This window comes from Gallinula chloropus (genome assembly GCF_964237585.1).
Source record: "Gallinula chloropus genome assembly, chromosome: 2".
NCBI lineage: Eukaryota > Metazoa > Chordata > Aves > Gruiformes > Rallidae > Gallinula > Gallinula chloropus.
In genome coordinates, this window is record NC_140086.1 from 74,317,717 (window position 1) to 74,338,209 (window position 20,493).

Below are 20,493 nucleotides of genomic sequence, written 5' to 3' on the forward strand. Positions count from 1 at the left end.
CATAATTATGCAATGTGCTTTAAAATATACCTGCTTAAAAAATGCACGTGAACAAGCACTACTTCCTTTGAGGGCAGAAAGTTACATTCATTGAATTGTCTCCTGCAGTTTGTCTCAATCGGTGTCACTCCCAGCACAGTAAATGTCCTTATTTATTGTGTAGATAACGTCAGTCTTCTAGGTGTGGAGCAGCAGGCTTATAATTTATTTATACAGTTATTTATTTATGTTGTTGTTGTGTCTCTTCTTTCCAACTCCTTTGGTAAGTGACAGTTCTGCCTCTGTGTGAGTCAAATTTCAACGAGTTTAGACTTTTAAGTGAACTAACTGTCTCCTTTTCCTTTGAATTGTTAGGATGAGCAAAAAAGCTGCTGACAACATGTCATAAATCAATTGGCATGTTTGTTTGGTTTTTAAGACCCGTTTCCTGTAATTAAGCTAACCATTTTGGAGGGACATATTAAACATACAGAGTACTCAACTTTAGGGTAATTAGCCTAAGCCTTCTTTAAACTCTTTTCCTTTAGAAGGGAAGTGATGGTGTTTATAGTGGTGTAATAGTGGTCTTCGAATCCAGTTGTAGTCTGTAAAGTCATAACCAAGACTTTACTTTGGGGCTGGGTTTATAGCAGCAAGTGACATAACATTTCATAGTGTGCTGCCCTCTGCACCAGGACTTTTTTATATTTTATTGGTTTTTAATCCTTCGTTACGACAAAACCCCCCTGATCCTGATTGTGTATCAGCCTTTTCTGCCTTCCTCTTTCTTACTCTGCACCTTGCTGTTTGATGAGAAGACTGGTAAATACACATAACATTTTCAAAAGATTTCCTTCATTCCAGCAAATTCCTCCCTCCTGTGTTCTCATCTGCAGTCTCCAAGAGGAATGATCCCACTGGTTTCAGTAGCAGTTGGTCTATGAATTGTGCACTGAGTAGATGTCTGGTCTGTTTTAGTGATCAGAACAGGCCGGTTGTTAATGCACATTTCCTCTAACGAATAAGGCATCAGGGTCCTGAAAGCATAGGCTGTGCTGGGAAGAGCAGGTTCTGGAAGAGCTTTGTGTTAGTCATTCTGTCTCTGAAACGGAAATACCAAGTGCTGGAGGATCATTAAAAGCCAAGCTCTGCTGCCACCTGCTTACATCATTCGGTTTAGCAGTTGAAGCAGCTTCACAAGTGAACTGGGAATTAATACAAATGCAGCTACACTGCCTCTAGTAGCAGCTCTGCATGTCTGTTGTTGGTCAACATTTTTTTTTCTGTAGTGCTTAGGAAAACAATTATTAGGAGTAATTAATGAATATTGTGATTTATGAGGCAATATTAGAACTTTAATATGTCTTCTCTTGTCCTTTCATTGCGTGCCTTTTCCAGTTCCTCCATCAAAAACTCAGTCTGAACCTTCTCTGAACTATAGAGGTACTGTATAATGCTGCTGAGGGCAAACTGGCTTTCCCTTCACTCTATGTTTAATGTGGGTTTGGTAGATGAATCTTTAAGAATGTCAAGTAAAATGCTTGACAAACAGGCTACTGTCAATCTGTGTTGTTTACGTGTCTGTGCTTTTGGTCAGAACAAAAACACTTCTGTGCCTACTGCTTCTTCAGTAAATGTCAGCAATTAACAAAACCTGTCATCTAACTGTTCTGTAGTATGGTATGTCTCTGTGCAGATTCCAAGCCTTGTCAGGCTACCTAAAGCATGGTATAGCTGAATTTCAGCAATGCTAACATTTCAGAAGTCTCTTCTGTTAAAAATGTATATCAAAGACAGGATATTTTGAAATCTGTGAGATCTTCCACTAATTCCAATTTATATGCTATTAATTGTTTTAATATCAAACCTATGTGTACATGTTGGCTAACCGAATAGATTCTGACATCTGAATTGCTGTGGTAGGTAGGATTTGGTTAGATTACACTAGTGTTTCTGCTAATCAGAAAATGTGTATATTTAGTATATGCTTTCCCCCCACTGAGCCTGTTAGAGTGCATTGCTGTGTTTAAAACCTCAGTTAATTTGGATTATTCACTGTTTAATGGTAATGTTGATGATGAGCTGTTACTAACATAGGTTATGATAGCCTTCAATCATTACTGTTCATAGTTGAAGACTATTTGAGTAAGTATTTATGATCCACAGCTAGTTGCAGCCCAGCACAGATCAGCACCAGAAGTTTCTGGTGAATGAGCACAGGCACCAATGTTAGTGTTTGAGGAAGATACTGCTTTATTACTTTTTTTTTTTTCAGTGGAGCTGCAGCCTTTCTTAAGGGTAGTTTCTCCCTGTTTTCCTCTGGGTTCATTATTTTTATTATTTCTACCGTGCTTTGAACTTCTGTATTTGCTTAACACCTTCTAACACCTGTGTTGTTGATGTGCAGAGTCATCTGTGTGAAAATGATGTGCTTTGTGTGAAATGCTAATCAGTTTATGGGAGTTATGGGATGAGGGGGTTTGTGGGTTTTTTTGTGAAGTAATCCTTTATTTTGTGTCAACAAACAAGTCATTTTACATTTGCCTCTTAATTGTTATTAAAGGAATTAAGCAAGTATTTACAAGAGAAAGCAATATTTCTCTGTACACTGAATTTTCTGCGTGCAAGTGGGATACGCTGATGTGCTTGAAACCAGGGAGGAATCTTTATAGCATTATGCATTGTTCATTAAAAATAGTGGGAGAGCTTTACAGTCTGTATATTGAATGTCAAACCAGTGGTTGTTCCCTGTAATGCATGACCTTACCATGTTGCTCATCCAGTTTGGCTGGCATGGGGGAAATTAAAGGGAGAGTAAATGGTCTGAGAATTCGTACAGATCCTCAGCTGGTTCAAGGTGGACATGCATGCTTGAGCTCTTACAGCCTCAGCTGCATATAAACTTGCCCTTCTTCCAACCTGATGTAAAACTCGATCCAAATTCACTGAGAGTCTTCCCATTAAGTTCACTGTGTTGTCAGGCCTGTGTATTCTTAAAGATATTCGCCATCATCATTTTGAAAGTCTGTTTTTGTTGATTTGTTTGGGGTTTTTTTTTAGGTATTCCAGTACTCCATTGAGTTTTAAGTGAGACATCTAACAAGCATTTCTAAAAACTAAGCAACTCACTCCTGGTTTGCCTTTTAATAAGGTTTACTGAATTGTGATTGAAAACGTACAGAAGTTTATTACATTATCCCATTTGCCTCCATTAGACTTTGGAACAAACTCAGAATAAATAAAAGTTTGGTGAAAAAGAAGGTGCAGGATCTGACAGTTCCCCAGAAAATTCAGTTCAGAATGTCCCTAGCTCATAAAAAATACAGTAGCAATTGAGGATGTTTTAAAACACCGACCTTCAGAGTCTTTTTTTTAGACATGTAAAAAAATAATCCATTGTAATTGTTTCAGAACCGAGCCGAAAGGCTTCAGTAAGCAACGATGCAATAGAAAAAGAAAAGACAAGAATTCTGGGAATGTTTAAACCTGATAGAAGAAACAGCAAGGTAAGTGTTCAGCACTGTACAACCTCACTAAAAAGAACTGTTTTCTTTCCAGATGTATGATGTTTATGACTGGTGGCATTTCTTTGGAGTATTTTGTTTGTTCTCTCTTCCCTCTCTTCCCTTCTCTTCCCTTCTCTGAGGACTGATGTGTCAATAGATTGATAAACTGTGTTTAATCTGTGCAGTTTTATGGAGATATCAGCTGTTTATTGAAGGAGACAGGCATGTTGACTATATAATTTTTTTTTAATGCTGTGGATTTAGGAGGTGTTAACAGAGGGCAGTAGTTTCGAGCAATTTATATTCACTTATTAGTAGAGCTCTGATTATCAAACACATCAAGATAACAAGTGTCTTATTAACTCTTCTGTGCATGGGTTTTAATAATAATCTGTTTTAAAGTATTTATATCTTTAGGAAGCTCTCTGCAGCCATGCTATTGCCATCTTCAAGTCTGTAAAACCAATGAATCAAGTGTAGAAGAAACAGCTTTCAGGGATGAGTATCTGCTGAGCTGCATGTTAGGCATTTATAACTGAGTTGGAAAATTAAAAAGGAAATTCTGCATAAAATAATTTTCTTCTGTTGAGATGCCTTTATGAAAAATTTGTCATTTATCACAGAAATTAAATACAGAGAAACTTTCTAACTCAAGAACATATTAAAATACTGGGCTTTTGACTTGGTGCTCTTTCCATCCTTTGCTGCAATTATCAGTGTCAGCTGGTTTGGATTATTAAGAAATACTCTGGAATGTCAGAGTAGAAGGGAGTTTTGTTATGTCTATCTTAAAGAGCCCCCCCAGGCTTTTGCGGTGAAATGATTGAATATGTGTCTGATTAACTGGTGCTCAGTAACAGAGGATCGCTAATGGACCAGCCTTTCACTTGCCCTGCCAGTCTTCTCAGTCATGTCTGTAAAACTGTGAAAGCTTCCCAGAGTTTTTATTAGCTCTCTTCCCTTTTGATATGAATCAGCTTTGGAGTGCTTTAGCTGGGCAATAGCTTCCTTTATGGACACTGGGAACTACTGTGTTGAAAAATCTGATCTGTCATGGATGATGAGCTATTCTTGAGATCTCATAAAGGACACATGGAAACTGTATTTTACGAGAGAGGAAGTCAGTCACTTTCAGAGTGTTTATCCTCCATAAGAAAATATTTCCTATTTAGAAGAGAACAAAAGCATAACTGGAGCAATAATCCAGTATCTGCCTGGAAGAATCAAGTAAACAAGAGAGCTCAGCTGGAGCATGCTGCTGTAGGAGTTCCTCTGGAAGAACCAAATACAGCACACACTTTATGCATTGTAGTTTGTCCTCCGATTCCATTTTCCTAATCTGTGGTATGAGGTGTGTGCTCTCAGAGTTATAATTCCTGAAGCATCTCAGATTTAACTGCAACCTTAGAAAAAGTTGCTGAAGCATGCCAGTTCCGCGGTTACTGTGGTGGGTTTCTCACAGCTGAGATTGGGATGAATGTCCCAAGACTGCAAACCTCTCTCTCTTGTTTTTGGGGTTTCTTTTATATATATATATATATATATATTCTTTTCCTCCTGCTTGTCAATCAGAGTTGATTTTAAAATAAGAATTTTAATAGTTGCTAAAGATATTGAGGACGGATTAGCAACTTCTAAGTAGTATTTTACCTGGGAAAAAGTAGGAACTGTATAAACTAGTACATGAAATAGCTTCTAAATGTGAAGTAGAATTGTCATTCTTGCTGCTCATTCTGACAGGTTAATTGACTTTCCTTTCTCGTTTCTTTGTTGGACTTTCAAATGACAAATGCTCTGTAGGAAAAGAAACTAAAGCAATTTGTTCAGTCCAGCAACAAAGTAATTTTTGCCTTTTCAGTACAAACCTGTAGGAGTTTGAACCCAAATAGATGGAGGGAAAAAAGTGAAGAATAGCACAGCGCATAGGAGCAAGTGTTAACTGGACATAATACATTTCACTTGGTATTGTGGAAGATTTGTAGCCAAAACAGTGAAACTGCTGAACAGACTTAGCAGAATGAGAGTAAATTAATTAAGTTCTTTTAAGAAAGGATTTGTTAGGTTTATGAAGGGATTATCTGATGGGATGCCCTGTGATTTCAAGGCACTGGAATGAAAGGCCCAGAGTTCCTAAACTCTGCTTTTTGCAGTTATTCTTATATTTTTAATCCTTCTCAAGGCTTAAGTTAGTTCTGCTTATTTGTAAAGTTTTTTTTCTTTCTTTGCATTATGAGTTGCAGAGATTGTGTGTGCACATGTATGTATGTGGTCATATATAGCCTGTGTTTCAGAAATAGATGGTGAGAATTACCCCATCTTGCACAGTAGAAGGGCTGCAGAGTTACAGGCATTATAAGGAGAAGGCAGTTTATTTTGCAAGGGAAGAAGAGCATTAGCCTGTGTTGCAAACTGTCCCGGATCAGGTGTCACTGCCTGCTGCAGGCCCACGCTCAGATTTCCATGCCCACACACATGCTTTCTTTCTCAGCTAGCTCACAAAGCAATAATCGTGGTATGACAATACACTAGATCTAACATTTTGGGGAAAAAGCCTCCAACCAACCCACCTATATTGAAAACAGTATGACACAGAACGAAAGCAGGGTCCTATTCTCATGGTTAATACAAATATATTGAAAGTATTTCTTTGGTTAACTTTGTACAGGCAGGCTTAATGCCAGATCAGGTATCATCTTGTTCTCTCCATTCTAATTTTATGCTGGATCAGTTACCCTCTGTTCTCCTGCAGCTGGCATAAAAAAACATAAAGATGGCATGAACTCGGTAGGTTTTTGATGTGAAAGGTAGTCCTGTGCCTGAGGCTAAATCCAGATCAAATTGGCACTGCTGAGCAATCCAGTAGAGCAGAGGTCCCGTGCAGACTGTCATCAAACCTATGCTTAAGTAGGGTGTATGTTAGCACACAGAAACAGTGCCATCACTGACCAGTGGCGGGGAAGAAGCTGTCTGCTTGTTCTCCTGTGCCTGTCTGTATAGCAGAGACTTGCAAATCCTGGCACTGCAGGATTTGCTTCCTGCCTGTTCTCCTCCTTGCCCAAGAATTGTTCTGTTTCTCTGTAGCGTTCCTAAATCTTCCTGCTAATGGATTTGTGGGGCCTTCCCTACATCAGAGAGATTTTGCAGGCTACTTCAGGGTTTCTAAGCCATCAGGGCCAGCACTACTGAGACAGTTTGTCTTGGTTCTGTGATGAGGTTTGATGCTTTGCTCTTGCTCTGGTGGGTTTTTGCTGTTCTGTTTCCTGGTTTTTGCTGTTCTGTTTCCTTTGCTGCTGCTGTGTAGGATGCTTGTTTGTGTTGCAGACAGAAGAACACTTGGGGATGAACAGAGATTGTGGTGAGGAGGATGTTTTTAGTTCTGCGTCTACAAGTGAAGGAAGCTTGGATGTAAGTACTAATGTGGCTTGTAGACGCTTATTGCACTCCTAGCCCACCCTGGAGTAACCAGAAACCACTGCTGTTCCCGCTGCTTAGTCAAGTAGAAGTAGAAATACCTTACTTCTTAGCAGGCTTAGTTACGTGAGTGCACAGTTCGTGTATCTTGGTGAAGTTAAAATGCAATGCACTGCCTTCAAATAAAACTTGCTAGCTTCACTGTAAATAAAGTTTCTTTCAAAGCTGAATTCTAAGCAGCTGTTAGCAGTGTTTTAACCAAGCACATAGGTGTTGTGACTGTGAAACAGTGACAGTATGATGCAAGAGTACATTTGTCTTAACAGTGACATTTAGAGGTGACTTTTTTTCTTAGAAACCACACCTCTCATTTTTATCTTTCTCCACGTCTTCTGCAGCATGGCAGCATTCCAGTTGTTTCTTAAGTAGCTTGGGGGTGGAGAGAACTTTTCTTTTAAACACCTGAAATAAGATAAAGGATCTTTAAGTGCTTCAGTAGGTTTTGGGGTACTAAAATCCCGTGAACACATTAAGAAAAAATGTTAAGTTCCTGACAGACTGTTTAATTATGAGAATATAGATATCTAATTAGGAAGTGTGAATCCTAAACGTTTTTGCAAGGCTGTTTTGCTGGATTAGTAATAATATTAAATAGTATGTCTCTTTGTTGCTTTTTTAAAGTTCTTGGCTTTTTGTTAATCATATTTTTAAAACCTGGAGAAGACACTGTTTATGACATGACAGGTGATGTTCAGCTCTTGAATCCCTCTTTCACAAACACGTATTTGGAAAAGGAGTGCTGATCCACACAATGTACAGCTCTCTTGACACAGGGAAGGGTGACAAAGTTACGAAAAAAATGAAAGAGTGAGAATAAGTCCCAGATGAAAAGGATAATATAAAAGAAATCAAAAAGGAGATTAAGTGATTGGCTGTGAGGTTAAAAAACACCTAAGTCAGGAAATCTGTGAGGACTTCATAATGGAAGAGTACTGAAACAGGAAGGCTACTTACGACACTAAAATTGGGTAACACTATGAAGATGAAGTGAGAGAGCCATATAAATATAAAGTCCTCATAGAGGTTGGTGTGGGTAATTGAAATATACTAGGTAAAAGTATAGAAAAGCCATCAGAAACTCTGCCAAAAGAAAATATTCTTGTGGTTTGAATTCACTGCCATTATACATTAATCTCAGTATCTTGATACCCAAGTACTAGAAGAGGAGGAGGATGAAGAGGTGGGATTCTAAGTGAGGATCTGAAGGTAGTTCAAATCCTCTGAATGGTCCTTTACTCTAGTGCATGGTGCTTTCCTCGGAAGAGAGATACATCTTAGTTTATTTTAGCATGGAATCTTACAGTGCAAACTACAAATGAAGGTCGTCTTTTTCCTTTGATATGGATGAGAAAAAGTTTTCAGAACTACCTTGGACATGTACCTTTATCTTCTAAAGGCACAGGTGATAGGGAGCAAAGGGATCTTGAAGAGGTAAAAGATATTTTCTTCTTACTCAGTTACATGAATGTGTCAGGGATTATTCTTTTTTCTCCCCTTTACCCTTAAGAGCAGTTAATCTTCAAGCACAATGTAGCCATTGTTCAGTGTTTACATCTTTTTTTACATCTTTCACTTCTGGTTGGACACCTGTATTTGTATGAACACCAATTCTACTTAGCTGTAAATAATACTTAAACAAATGCATTGACATAGTTTCATTTAATTCATTTACTTTGGTACTATTCTGTTAAAGCTTGCATATGTGTATAAAATAAGTTTAAGAGATCCACTTAGCATCACTGAAGGTCCATCCTTTGAACAGGCAAGATGTGCTTCCAGAAAAAGGTCAACAGTTGTGACATCTTAGGTGAAAAATTCTAAAGTGTTGTAAACTTGGCATAGATAGTTGGCATAGATATATTACATTAGGATAAAATTCAAGTGGAAAAAACAATGAAAGCACTTTATAATTTTGAAAATTCAGCTTAGCAGTTCCTTATGGGCTGGACTTTGAGACCCTTGATTGTTGTGACTAATTGTTTGTTCCACTTGCTCCAGAGGTATTCTCACCAGTGAAATTAAGTATTCTTACTCAAAGTAAGTGCTGTGTTACATAGCCATATACATGGAATACACATTTAGGGCTCATTAAATAGAAGTTTCACTGAGCTAAGATAGGACTCTTGGCAAAATGTCATCCAGTTGAGACGTCCTCTTTTGCAGGTCCGCTCAGGTCTATTTCTGGTTACTGTTGTGGGTCATCCTCAAAAGCATTTTCTTCTTCTGTGTGGGCATCGAAGCCAGAGCTTCAGATTTATTTCTGAAAGGAAAATGATTTCCTATTGCCTTCAGCATAGTACCAGTAGACACCCTGGCTAGATCAGAAGGACTTTTCTTGCCTGTAAGGAAACAGGCAACTCATGAAGTAATGCAGAAGTAACATCATGAACGTCATTATGTTTATATATTTATTTTAAATTCATTTCTCCGTGTTTTGTGGTGGTGATGGGCAGTGAATTGTGGAAAAAAATAATGTTTCTGTTCTGGGTATTGATCGGGGCTTTTTGAAAACTGGGCAATATGCAGGAATGGAATAAAGGTGCAAGAAATAAGGGATTCTTTGTATTGATCCAAGCACAAGTTACATTCACTTTTTAACCGCCAAACAATTCTCAGTGCCTTACTTATGTAATTGTTGGTGGAATTATTAGTGCTTCTAAAAATACTTTGGATTGTTGATGAGGGAGCAGATTTTTAAAGTCACGATGGGAAAGTCAACACCTATGCTTGAGGTGAAAGGACAAGTTGTTCACAGTATCAGCAAAAATAAAGGTGACAAAAGTATTTGTTAACACCTTAGAGACTATAAAAATACAAGAAAAGACTTCTCCATGACAGTGCACAGAGTGTGGTGGTTCATTATGCCACACAGTACAGGATCTGAAATCTAAGGGTGTGCTGTAAACGAAGGAGAAAGCTTTTCCCTGAACCTGTTCCAGCTCCGTGCTGAGCAGATGAGCTTTATATCCGAGTTACCTTTGCACACGTTAGATGCTACTGGAATGCACTGGTGTGTAAATACAACGTACAGGTTGAGCAGTTGGAAGTCGCAACGCAGTTATCCATACTCTGCTGCTTGTGTGTGTGGAAGGCAGGCGGGAGGCAGGCGGGCAGAGCCAGAATGTAGGACAGCTTTGAGGGGGGGGAAGGAGGAAAAGGGGAGTTTAAGCAGTTTCTGCCGCGTGGTGTCACTGTCCTCAAGTGAACAGCGGATCAGGATGAAACCCGATATTTGGAACGCGGTGCTAAAATTAGATGTGTTTTTTTATTTTTGGGGCCTTCGTGTTTTCATAAATCAAGAAAGAAAAAAACACATCCCAAGTGCTGAACGACGTGTATCTCTGATGTGGAATTTGTTTATGTAATAAATCAGCTTGGGAAAAAAATATTTAGAAGTACAGCCAGGGACACTTATCAGAGGATTTTAAACTTGGGCACAAAGCCTTATCGCACGAGGTTTCTCTAGTTCAAACAGGGCTTCAGCAGAGCACTGTCAGAGGATCTTCATCAGGAGCGTTTTTAAAAGATCTAGTCTTCATTCTGTGTCTGAATTTTAAAGCTAAAGGAAGGAAGGTTTAAATTGGATATTAGGGGGAAGTTTTTTACAGAGAGAGTGGTGAGGTGCTGGAACAGGCTGCCCAGAGAGGTGGTGGATGCCCCGTCCCTGGAGGTGTTCAAGGCCAGGTTGGATGGGGCCCTGGGCAGCCTTGTGTAGCTCCAGGCCTGGAGGTTGGTGGCCCTGCCTGTGGCAGGGGGGTTGGAGCTCTATGATCCTTGGGGTCCCTTCCAACCAAGACCATTCTATGAACATAGGCGTTGCTCCTGACAGAATCAATGAGCCTAAGTGAAGCAGGTTGTCTGGTAGTTCCCTGCTTAATGAGTATGTCATGCCTATTATTATATATGTTAATGGAGAAAACTATCAGGGAAAAAGAATGTATTTTTAAAGTCTAACCAGTTATCAGTTATGGTTAGGATATGTGTATGTGGTTTTTTATTTCATAGTACCTGTATAGTTGCAAGATCAGGTTCCAGAAGAAAAATACTGTGCTAATGCTTGAAAAAAGTCATCAGGACTTACAGTGCATTAGTAACCTTGGCAGTCACTTCTTAAATGATGGGAACAGTTATTTTCCTTACAGAAGTTTTTTTAAAAAATCTACTATTTACTTTTTCTGGGCTTTGTTTTTGCTTAATGTGCTCTAACTTTTATGCTCTCGTTGGTGTGAGGGAGTTATTCATGATAGGCTTTCCCAGTGCAGAAGAGGTCGGCATAAGGATTTTTATAAAAAGCAATTTTATAAAAGCAATTGGAAATGTGGGTTCTCTTGAACCATGTCAGGTCCTGAGTAGGCATCTACTCTCGAGGATTTCACCTCACATGGCCAGTAGGAATGAGAATACTGCCCGTGTCATCTAAATGGAAGTTAACAGCCTATTTCCTTGTGTCTAACGAGTACATTGACTTTAAATTCTGTTCTCATGTTCTTGCTTTTTGGTCTCCTGGTGATGCTCAGGATGATGTTGGTTACATGAGTTTACTTGTACTAGAAGGGTCAAATCATAGGATAGTTCTGTTGTATTTTATGCAGTTAGAATTATCTATGTGCACTGTCAAAGGTATAGATTGTAATGTGGCCTTGGAACAGTTTTGCTTAGTGTGATTTTGTTTGCAGAGTGCAAAGTGGAACAAACTGAATATGGAGGTTGTCTAAATACTGCAGCAGACTGATCTGTCACAACCAGTCTTCTGTTACAGGGTGCCTGTAAGCCAGTAGTTAGATGACAGGGGATGACACTAGGGAAGATACAGTATAGTTATGACTGTTGTAATTTGTGCAGTTGTTCAAATGATTAGACAAAAAAATAGATATACTGACTACCAGATACCTCAGGTAAAGGCTTATCATCACAGTAGACTTACTTTTATATCCCGTGATACTCCTTGGGAAAAAATATAAAAATTATCATCTCTCTTTCGTAAGAAGAAAAGTTTGCCAGAGCCAATTGGCTTGTGACTGGCATTCAGAGAATTCAAATATGTAGAAAAGATGACAGCAATGAACGAACTTTCTCCCTGTCTACTCACGGCAGGACAAGAAGTAATGTGCTTTATATAGAGCAATGAAAAATTTAACTTAGATATTAGTGGGGAAAAAAATCTGACTACATGTAAATTTCACAAGGAGCAGGTTATTATTATTATTTCTAGCTGGAATTATTATTATTATTACTATTTTTATTTCCAGCTGGAGGCTGGTCATGAGTGGCATCCCCCAGGGCTCAGTCCCGGGTCCAGTCTTACTCACCATCTTTATCAATGACCTCGATGAGGGGATTGAATGCTCCCTCAGTAAGTTTGCAGATGACACTAAACTAGGAGGAAGTGTTGATCTGCCTGAGGGTAGGGAGGCTCTTCAGAGGGATCTGAACAGACTGGACCGATGGGCTGAGACCAACAGGATGAAGTTTAACATGGCCAGGTATAGAGTGCTGCACATGGGACATAGCAACCCCATGCAGCGCTACAGGCTTGGGGGAGGTTGGCTGGAGAGCTGTCAGGAAGAGAAGGACCTGGGGATGTTGGTTGGCTGCAGGCTGAATATGAGCCAGCAGTATGCCCAGGTGGCCAAGAAGGCCAATGGCATCTTGGCTTTTATCAAAACCAGTGTGGCCAGTAGGTCTAGGGAGGTAATTGTGCCCCTGTACTCAGCACTGGTGAGGCCACACCTTGAGTACTGTGTGCAGTTCTGGGCTCCTCACCATAAAAAGGACATTGAGGTCCTCGAGCTTGTGCAGAGAAGGGCAGCCAGGCTGGTGAAGGGGCTGGAGGGCAAATCATATGAGGAGCAGCTGAGGGAGCTGGGGCTGTTTAGCTTGGAGAAGAGGAGGCTGAGGGGAGACCTTATCACCACCTACAACTACCTGAGGGGAGGTTGTAGAGAGGTGGGCGATGGTCTCTTCAGCCAGGTGACAGGAGACAGGACAAGGGGAAATAGCACGAAGCTGTGCCAGGGCAGGTTTAGATTGGATATTAGAAAAAAATTTTTTACTTGAAGAGTTATAGGGCCTGGAACAGGCTGCCCAGGGAGGTGGTTGAGTCACCTTCCCTGGCTGTGTTCAAAAAAAGTGTTGATGAGGTACTTAGGGGTATGGTGTAGCATAGAATGGGAATGGTTGGACTTGATGATCTTCAAAGGTCTCTTCCAACCTTGTGATTCTGTGATTAAAGAGACTATGAAGAATCACATAAGTGATTCTGTCATGGAGCTGAGGAATAGATTAAGTGGACTCCAGAGGTGTTTTTCAGCCAGCTTGTTGTTGCTGAAGAGATGCAGCTGCACCCACCTACCTCTGTTTCTGGTATGCACTTACAGGATATTGTCTTTGTTCGTGTGAATCATAAATACTTTTACATAATATAGTATCTTTAGAATTTTCTTACAGTATGTGATAATAGAAGGCAAGAGTTCCAAATGGTGGCTGCCAGTCACCAGACTTCAAGTTCTTGCTCCAAAGTGGGGTGTTACTAGACTTCTTAAAAGAAAAGGTCCTTGGAGTTAGTGTGAAAAAAAAAATAATCTCAGAACCAGCTGAACTACTCTGGCTCCAAATAAAAAAAAAATAGAAAAAAATAGCCTGAGGCAGACACCTGGAATGGAAAGTCTCAGCATCTATGGTTAGAGCATGGTAAAGTTACAAGCTATTAAAAACAGTATCTGGTGAAGAGACATGTTGGCTGACCCCTGTTCTGTCTGTGTTGCTTAGTTTTTACTACCACAGGATTGCCAGCTTCGTGCATTCAAAAATCACTTGTCAGCTCTTGCCCTCACCACACAAAAGTGGCTTAAGATCATGAGATTTGAAAACAAGTAATTTAGGGTGGACTTCCCTTCCCTCTGTTTGGCTTCTAAGTGTTAGGTTTGTAAAGGTCACATTTCTAAACATCTTTCTGTGACCATGAAGCTTTTATTAAAAACAAAGCATTATCACGTAGTCATTGGCTGTCAGAACTTGCATTTTTACACAAAATTGTATGGCTCAGAGTAGAATCATCACAACACACTGTGTTCCAAGTTGTTGCTTTCTAAAAGACATCTTGAGAACCTCAGTCCCTGGAGTGGTTTTTGCAGGACACTTTGAAGGAAATATTCTCAAGAAATGCTCTGAGATGAGCAGAGAGAAGTCAGTCAAATAGAGGCTTGAGTAGGGCGGTATCTACAAAAGGAACTGTGCACAGCTGTGACTGGCTGTGCTTGTTTTAAATACCCAGCAGAGCAGGCTCCTGTTGGACACCAGATTTAAGCATCCCACCTTCAGGTTGAAGCCACTGAAATCTGCACACCATCTTCTGTGTCTGTGACCTGCCTCACCTAGGATTGAAACCTGGAGTCTGCTGCTAGATTTGGGTATTTACAGCTTTTACTCTAAAAGCTTGCCCCCGCTTTGCCAAAATGTGAGAACGCCAAGCTCAGTTCCCTTCTCTGCCTTCAGAGATACCAGCCAATCTTCTATCTCTTGCGTGACCATTATTTAGGGAATTATTTCATGCTTTGCAGAGAAAAGCAAAATACTTGCTAGGCTGGAGAATGCCTGGAACAAAGCTGTGAGGTATTCTTGATGTGGGAAGCGCCCTTTTGTAAAAGCACCCAAATACGCAGTGACTCAGAAAGAGAGAGCAAGAGCAAGCTTAACTATGCAGACCAGTAACGAAATAACTTAAGTGCGGTGGCAGCTCTGGGTCCCAGAGCCAGAGATGTTTTTCTGTGTTTTATGCTAAACAGATGTTAGATCCAGCAAAGAAGTAGTCACTGAACCTGGGACTGAGGGAACCAAGTGGCTTTTGCTCCCTGCCCGGATGAGTGCCCTGATCTCCGTCTCTTTCTAGCTAAACACACGTCCGTGTCCTTGAGCAGAGAATAATCTGACTCTGCTCATGAAAGAGGGAAGTTTGTTTTTTCTTAACTAGAAAAACCTGGGTTTACCATGTTCTTACTGAATAGTTAAACTTGGGGCAGAGTGGGGGACAAGGCAGAGAGAAGTACCATAGCTGCAGTTATGTGTGGAGCCAGGTTTCTTGTGCTTTGAGCACTCTTACTGGATCAAGCCCCCGCTGAGGAAGATGGAGAGATTTGCCTGTTTTATGGATACTGACAGAGTTTAGGCAGGAGGTTAGAAGCATAGTTTCTTAGCCGTTTTCATGCTCAGCACACCTAGAAGCAGAACTCGGGCACCAGAATGGGGTGTAAGTGCATCAGAAGGGAATGTACCAGGCTTTTTGAAGGGAAAGCACGATGCACTGTGAGTTAGGGAGGCCCAAGCTAACAGGAGTACAGTAAGTTAGCCTCGTGTGAGGCAATGCAGCTTCCAGACCTGGGCTGCGTGGCATCGTTCTCTGTACTGTGGATGTACCCAGTCGGGCTGGAGTTAGTTGGCTCAGATATCTCCCTCGGATGTTTAATTAAGACCTGGTGACACACCCTTAACCACCCAAATCCTTTTATGTCTGATTCATCTTTTGTTACTGATTTCACTGAAAAGTTCTGAAGTTAACTCACTGGCAAAAAATAGAATAAAGCAGCAGCTAATAAGACCAATGGCTTTTAATTTGCATTAATAAAAGGACATTAAAAAAAACCCAAAGACAAACTTAAATTCCATTTGAGATTTTTCTAGTGACATCTCAACCACTCAGGCTTTGCTTCCTTGGTATTTAATATTACCAGAGCCCCTTAATAGTGTATAATAGCCTTGTAATTCATATTCAGTCATAATTTATTCAGAGTATTGTTCCACACCACTGGCAAACATGCAGTGGTGTGGAAAATGGAACCTTTAAAGAAAAGTTTATCCCAGGATCAGGCTTTTCTGCAGTTGGATAAGCAGAGGTGTAGCTCCTTAAAAAGTCTTTCACATATTTCTGTGTACGTAAACTGCTTTTTGTGTTCAAGTTTGGGATGGTCTGGTAATGAGTCAGGGAGTTATTAATTTCTACTGCAAAGTATGTTTCTGTTTGATTTAATGATGGATATCCAAAATATCTCTTGTAAAGCTTTCCAAATGTAACTGTTGTAATGAAAGGATTAGTGTGTATTTGTGCCAATGGCCTTTACTAGATGAAATCAGAAATGGCTAATTGTTTGTCATCGGCTCTGTATTTCTAGTATACAATGGAAAATTTATTTCAGACAGTAACACCTGTTTTTTGTAGTGGCATAATCTGAATCACATGTAACCATAGATTTATTATATTAGTCTAAAATATCCTATTAGCATATGTAGATTTTAGATACAGTGAAGATTTTTCAACACCATTTAAGGTATAATTTCTTCTCTTTTGCAAAATATTTCTGAGACAGGAGTGCTAATAGGATTTGGTTCTTTTCCAGCCTCTTCTGTGGACAGTGAAGACTTGATTTCATTAAAAGTAGTGGCAAACAATAACATTTCTTTTAATTAGATGATCTCATGATTTCCACACGTATTTGTTCTGTGCATTATTGTTCGTTGGCAAAGCCGAGCTGCGTGGTAGCGTGTGAAACCATGTCTCAATAACATCTTATGGCAGGTGAGGGAGGATTTGCAAAACAACGCTTGCTGACAGGACACAATGCATTTTACTTTGATGGGCAAGTTCTCCTGAGTGAACTCTATGGATTAGTTCTCTTGTGCAAAGGCCAAACCTGCGTGAGGCTTAGCGGACCTCACGGGTCTCCCTTTAACTCAGGAGCGTTGTGTGTACTACGCAGAGACTGTACAGCACTGAGCACTCTGTGTGCTGCTCAGTTGTTCATCACTGTGAAAAGAGTGATGAACTAATGCGTCTAGTCCGTGTAGATGTTTCATTCTTTCTTCTTTTCTAATAAACAACTCTTAAATTAGGTTTTATTGGTCTTTCACATGCAGCTGCAATACTGATCTTCCCCTTTGAGCCTGGCAGAAATGATTGCAAATAATTTCAAGCATGGCTTTTTCTATTGCTCTCCAGTGTTAAATATTTTATTTGATTTCTCAGCAGCATTTTTGGACACAAACTGAGGAGGGGAAAGAGTTTGACAAATAGCGGTCAGTCTTTTTGAAGACTTCTACAACAGCATGAAGTAGTAGTTTCTTGAATTACTTTTTAAATCTAATTTACACTTTTAAACAGATCTCAAAATACACAGAGGGACTAAGGAAAGCATTTCTGGTTTTATAAATGGTTGGCTAGAAGTCCAGAAGAAAAAGCAGATCAAGGCAAATAGCAAGACCTCAGACTTATTAAATGGATGAGTGGCTGTAGGTGTAGGAGTTGGGTCTACTGACTTTTCAGTGTCCTACCAGGAACCTGTTTCAGTGTTTTGCTAGTTCAGTACCTTGGTGACCTTGTGAGAGCCAGGTGCGACCCATGTCTAGGGCATGAGCTGTGTAGGCAGTCTCTGAAGTATACTGACATAGCAAGATGGGGAGATAACCAGTAGATTTATGATTGTTGGTGCTCAGTTCCCCCACACCCCCCTCTTCTGATTATAACATTTTCTTCTTACCATCCTGGCAAACGCTCAGGTACACATCTTGATTTCGATCTCTCCTGGTTTCAGCACAGAGATGGTGTGATTTCATTGACTCTAAATGGAGTTTGTGCTGATTTAGAGTTGTTTGCATAGGACAAGAGTCAGACCAGTAAAGTGCACGGTGGAGGTTTGCCTTGTAAAAACCTAATGGCAATGGATTTGACAGTAGGGGGAAGGGAAGAAGAAACATTTAAGACTATTTATTAATCAAGAATTCCAGCAGCGAAGCTTTTCTTGCCCTGATTCTGGCAAATGTACAGATGAGAGATACTGTGCAGAGACCATTTCTGCACAAACAGAGAAAGCCCTTCAAATGTAAACATTTGAGCAGCTGGCATGAGAGATTAGTGCAGCAGCAGTGGGAGGGGGTAATAGTGGATAGTGGCGCTGTTTAAATTTAACAAACGTTAAACAAGGGCCTTGTTCTAGTTTAAGGGTTACAGGTCAGAAAGACAATATCAACTGAAAACACTGGTAATTGTACAAGCTTGTCAAAGTCATTAACTAGTACTTAATTAAAAGCAACTTGCCATTCCAAAATTAGGATACCTTCTTCTTCCCTACGATGGAAAAAAAAGGGGGTAGGAGAAAGTACTCTATGCAACATGTTTGAATTAAGGTAAAAAATCCAACCACTTTATCCTCTGTCTGTGGAAAGACAGTGCTTTGAGACTTCTTAATGTTTTGCTTTGAATTGTGAACTGTCTTAATATTTTGTTCTGCTTTTAATTTCCTGTAGCTGAATATTATATCACAAGAAAGCATCATGCCAATGGTGAAAGTAGTGCAGGGTCTCTTAGCTTTGTAGACGTGTGTTCATACGCTGCTCAACACCACTGAGGGGGTTACATTTTGGGTTTTTAAAACCTCACCGAATAGTTCCACAACTAGGCAATGCATCAGGGTATCTGATCATGCATTGCAGGGTTTTTTTAATTTTTATTTTGTTTTTAAAACAGTTCTAAAACAACTCCTTGCTTGTTGGTTGTGGTCTGATGTGAACACATTTTGTTGGAGGTGCTTTAATTCATTCCTTTAGCAGTAGAGACTAAAGTATGGGTATCTGGAGCCAAATTTTATGTTTAAATCCAAGCTATGCTTTTTGCTTTCTTTGCTGGCACTATTATAATTTTTAGTGAGTTTGAAATTACACTGAAGAGAAGAGTTTCCTGGAGAGAGGACAGTGGCATCATAGTTTAGACCATTGCTGTCTCTTGGTACCATAGTTAGAGTGACCACTGAGACTTGATGTAGAACTCGCTAGAGCCAGTGGAAAAATCCCTGCTCTTTTCATCTGGCTTTGGACCATGCCCTTTATGAGTTGTTAGCCGTTATTTACACTAGGACATTTAAAAATCCTTCTTTCTCATCCTCCTTCAGGTTTTCTTTTACATGGACAAAGATCTGATACTTTCACTGTCATATTTGAAAACATAAGACCTTCGTTCCTTTTTCGATGGACAGTCAGCATAGTTAAATCCCTTGAAGTTGCTCGATTTATAGAGCATCTTCTCACTGGGGAAGGAGAAAACCCCAAAGTAAACATGTTAAGTCTTGTAGAAGATGAATTGCAAACAGTGGTAAAGGAAGGGAGTGGTTTTCACCAACGAATAATTTGTTGCAAAAGCAGGTTTTTCTTTGTTATCTGAAGTGGTGTATACCCAGAGAAATAAGCAGAATTGTCAGCACTGCTTGCCCTGTTTAAGATGTAATTGTGCCAGTGAAAGCCCAAGTGTAGGTATATGTTATATTTCTACAGTTTTTAACTTCTGAGTCACTTAAATTTGGGACTGAGCTTGAAGCTTCTGCCACAGCTCCTCAGTGGGGAGTGTGCTCCAATGCGTTGGAACACACCAGCCAGTGGGAATAAATAGAATGGAGAGCTGTGATTTCTTACTATTTCATACTAAATTCACAAAGAAAACAAAGCTATACATGGTGGGGAAATTAGTGTATTAGTAATAACAAACTTCAGAAGTCAAGCTCTGGTGTCCTAAGGATATAGTACTGAATTTTCAGACTCAGAGAAACAGAGTTGGCTATAGTATACTACAAAGGAAGATAAAAAATAAGAAATTACATCTATATCTATACATAAAGTGGGAAGAGGCTGAAGTAACCTGGGCTCCGACACAGTTGTGCTTCCATTTTGCAGTATCCTGTATGCTCACTACATTTTTTATTTGAGGGTGAGCTGGCCTATGCAGGGTTTAAAGGATAATAATGAGTGCTCACAATAGGGAAAAAAAATAAAAGGCCAAGTTTGTTTGAAATAATGTTTTGATATAATTCTAAGAAAATTCTAAGGGGGGTTTCTGCTTCTTTATTCTTAACCTGTTCTTCTGTGCCCACTTATTGAACTTGTGTGATAGTGATTATTATCCAAAGAATATAGCCTTTGGAGACTTCTTCAGGTTGGAGAGGTAGTTTAGATCTGGATTTTAGGCTCATGCAAAAGATTCAGATCCTGAAATGAATTTGCTTGTGACTTCTTCAGAGTATAAGCATATGTATCTTCTGTCCAAATTTTTAATCTCATTAAACAAGACAAGCTTAATTTTTGTAGGTATTGATCTGTAGGTATTATGAAACAGAGGAGGGATGTGTAGAACACCTGGATGTGCTCTATCCATTGTCCAGCAGGAGAGTATTGCCTCTACACCTTCTCTTCACCTTGGTACTCTTGACCACTGGTGTTGATCTGGGACTAAATATTCAGCTGTTACAATTCAAAATGCTTCGTTGACAGCAGTGCCTGGTGCATCAAGCTGTGAGCATGATGTGTTTGAGTTTGTCTTCTGCAGCAAGCTGTCCTACCTCCTTAATGGACTGGTCTGCTTCAGTGCTGTTACCTGCTGCCAGAAATTCTCAGCATGGAGGCTGAGGTTGGGGACTTGCCTATGCTGCTCCTTAGGGTTTCAGACTCGGGCTGTTGCACTCAGTGAAGTAATACATTTTGAAGTAGTAAATTCTGTGTGCACACG

General features: G+C 39.9%; 1 protein-coding gene across 1 annotated transcript in view; it reads left to right on the top strand.

The window, feature by feature from the left end:
* Positions 1-20,493, top strand: part of COBL (cordon-bleu WH2 repeat protein) — a 161,146-nt gene that overhangs the window by 53,581 nt on the left and 87,072 nt on the right. The window contains exons 6-8 of the mRNA XM_084260031.1: positions 1,378-1,422; positions 3,391-3,485; positions 6,807-6,890. Of these exons, the coding sequence (XP_084116157.1) occupies positions 1,378-1,422; positions 3,391-3,485; positions 6,807-6,890 (224 nt within the window). The remainder of the gene's footprint in view (positions 1-1,377; positions 1,423-3,390; positions 3,486-6,806; positions 6,891-20,493) is intronic.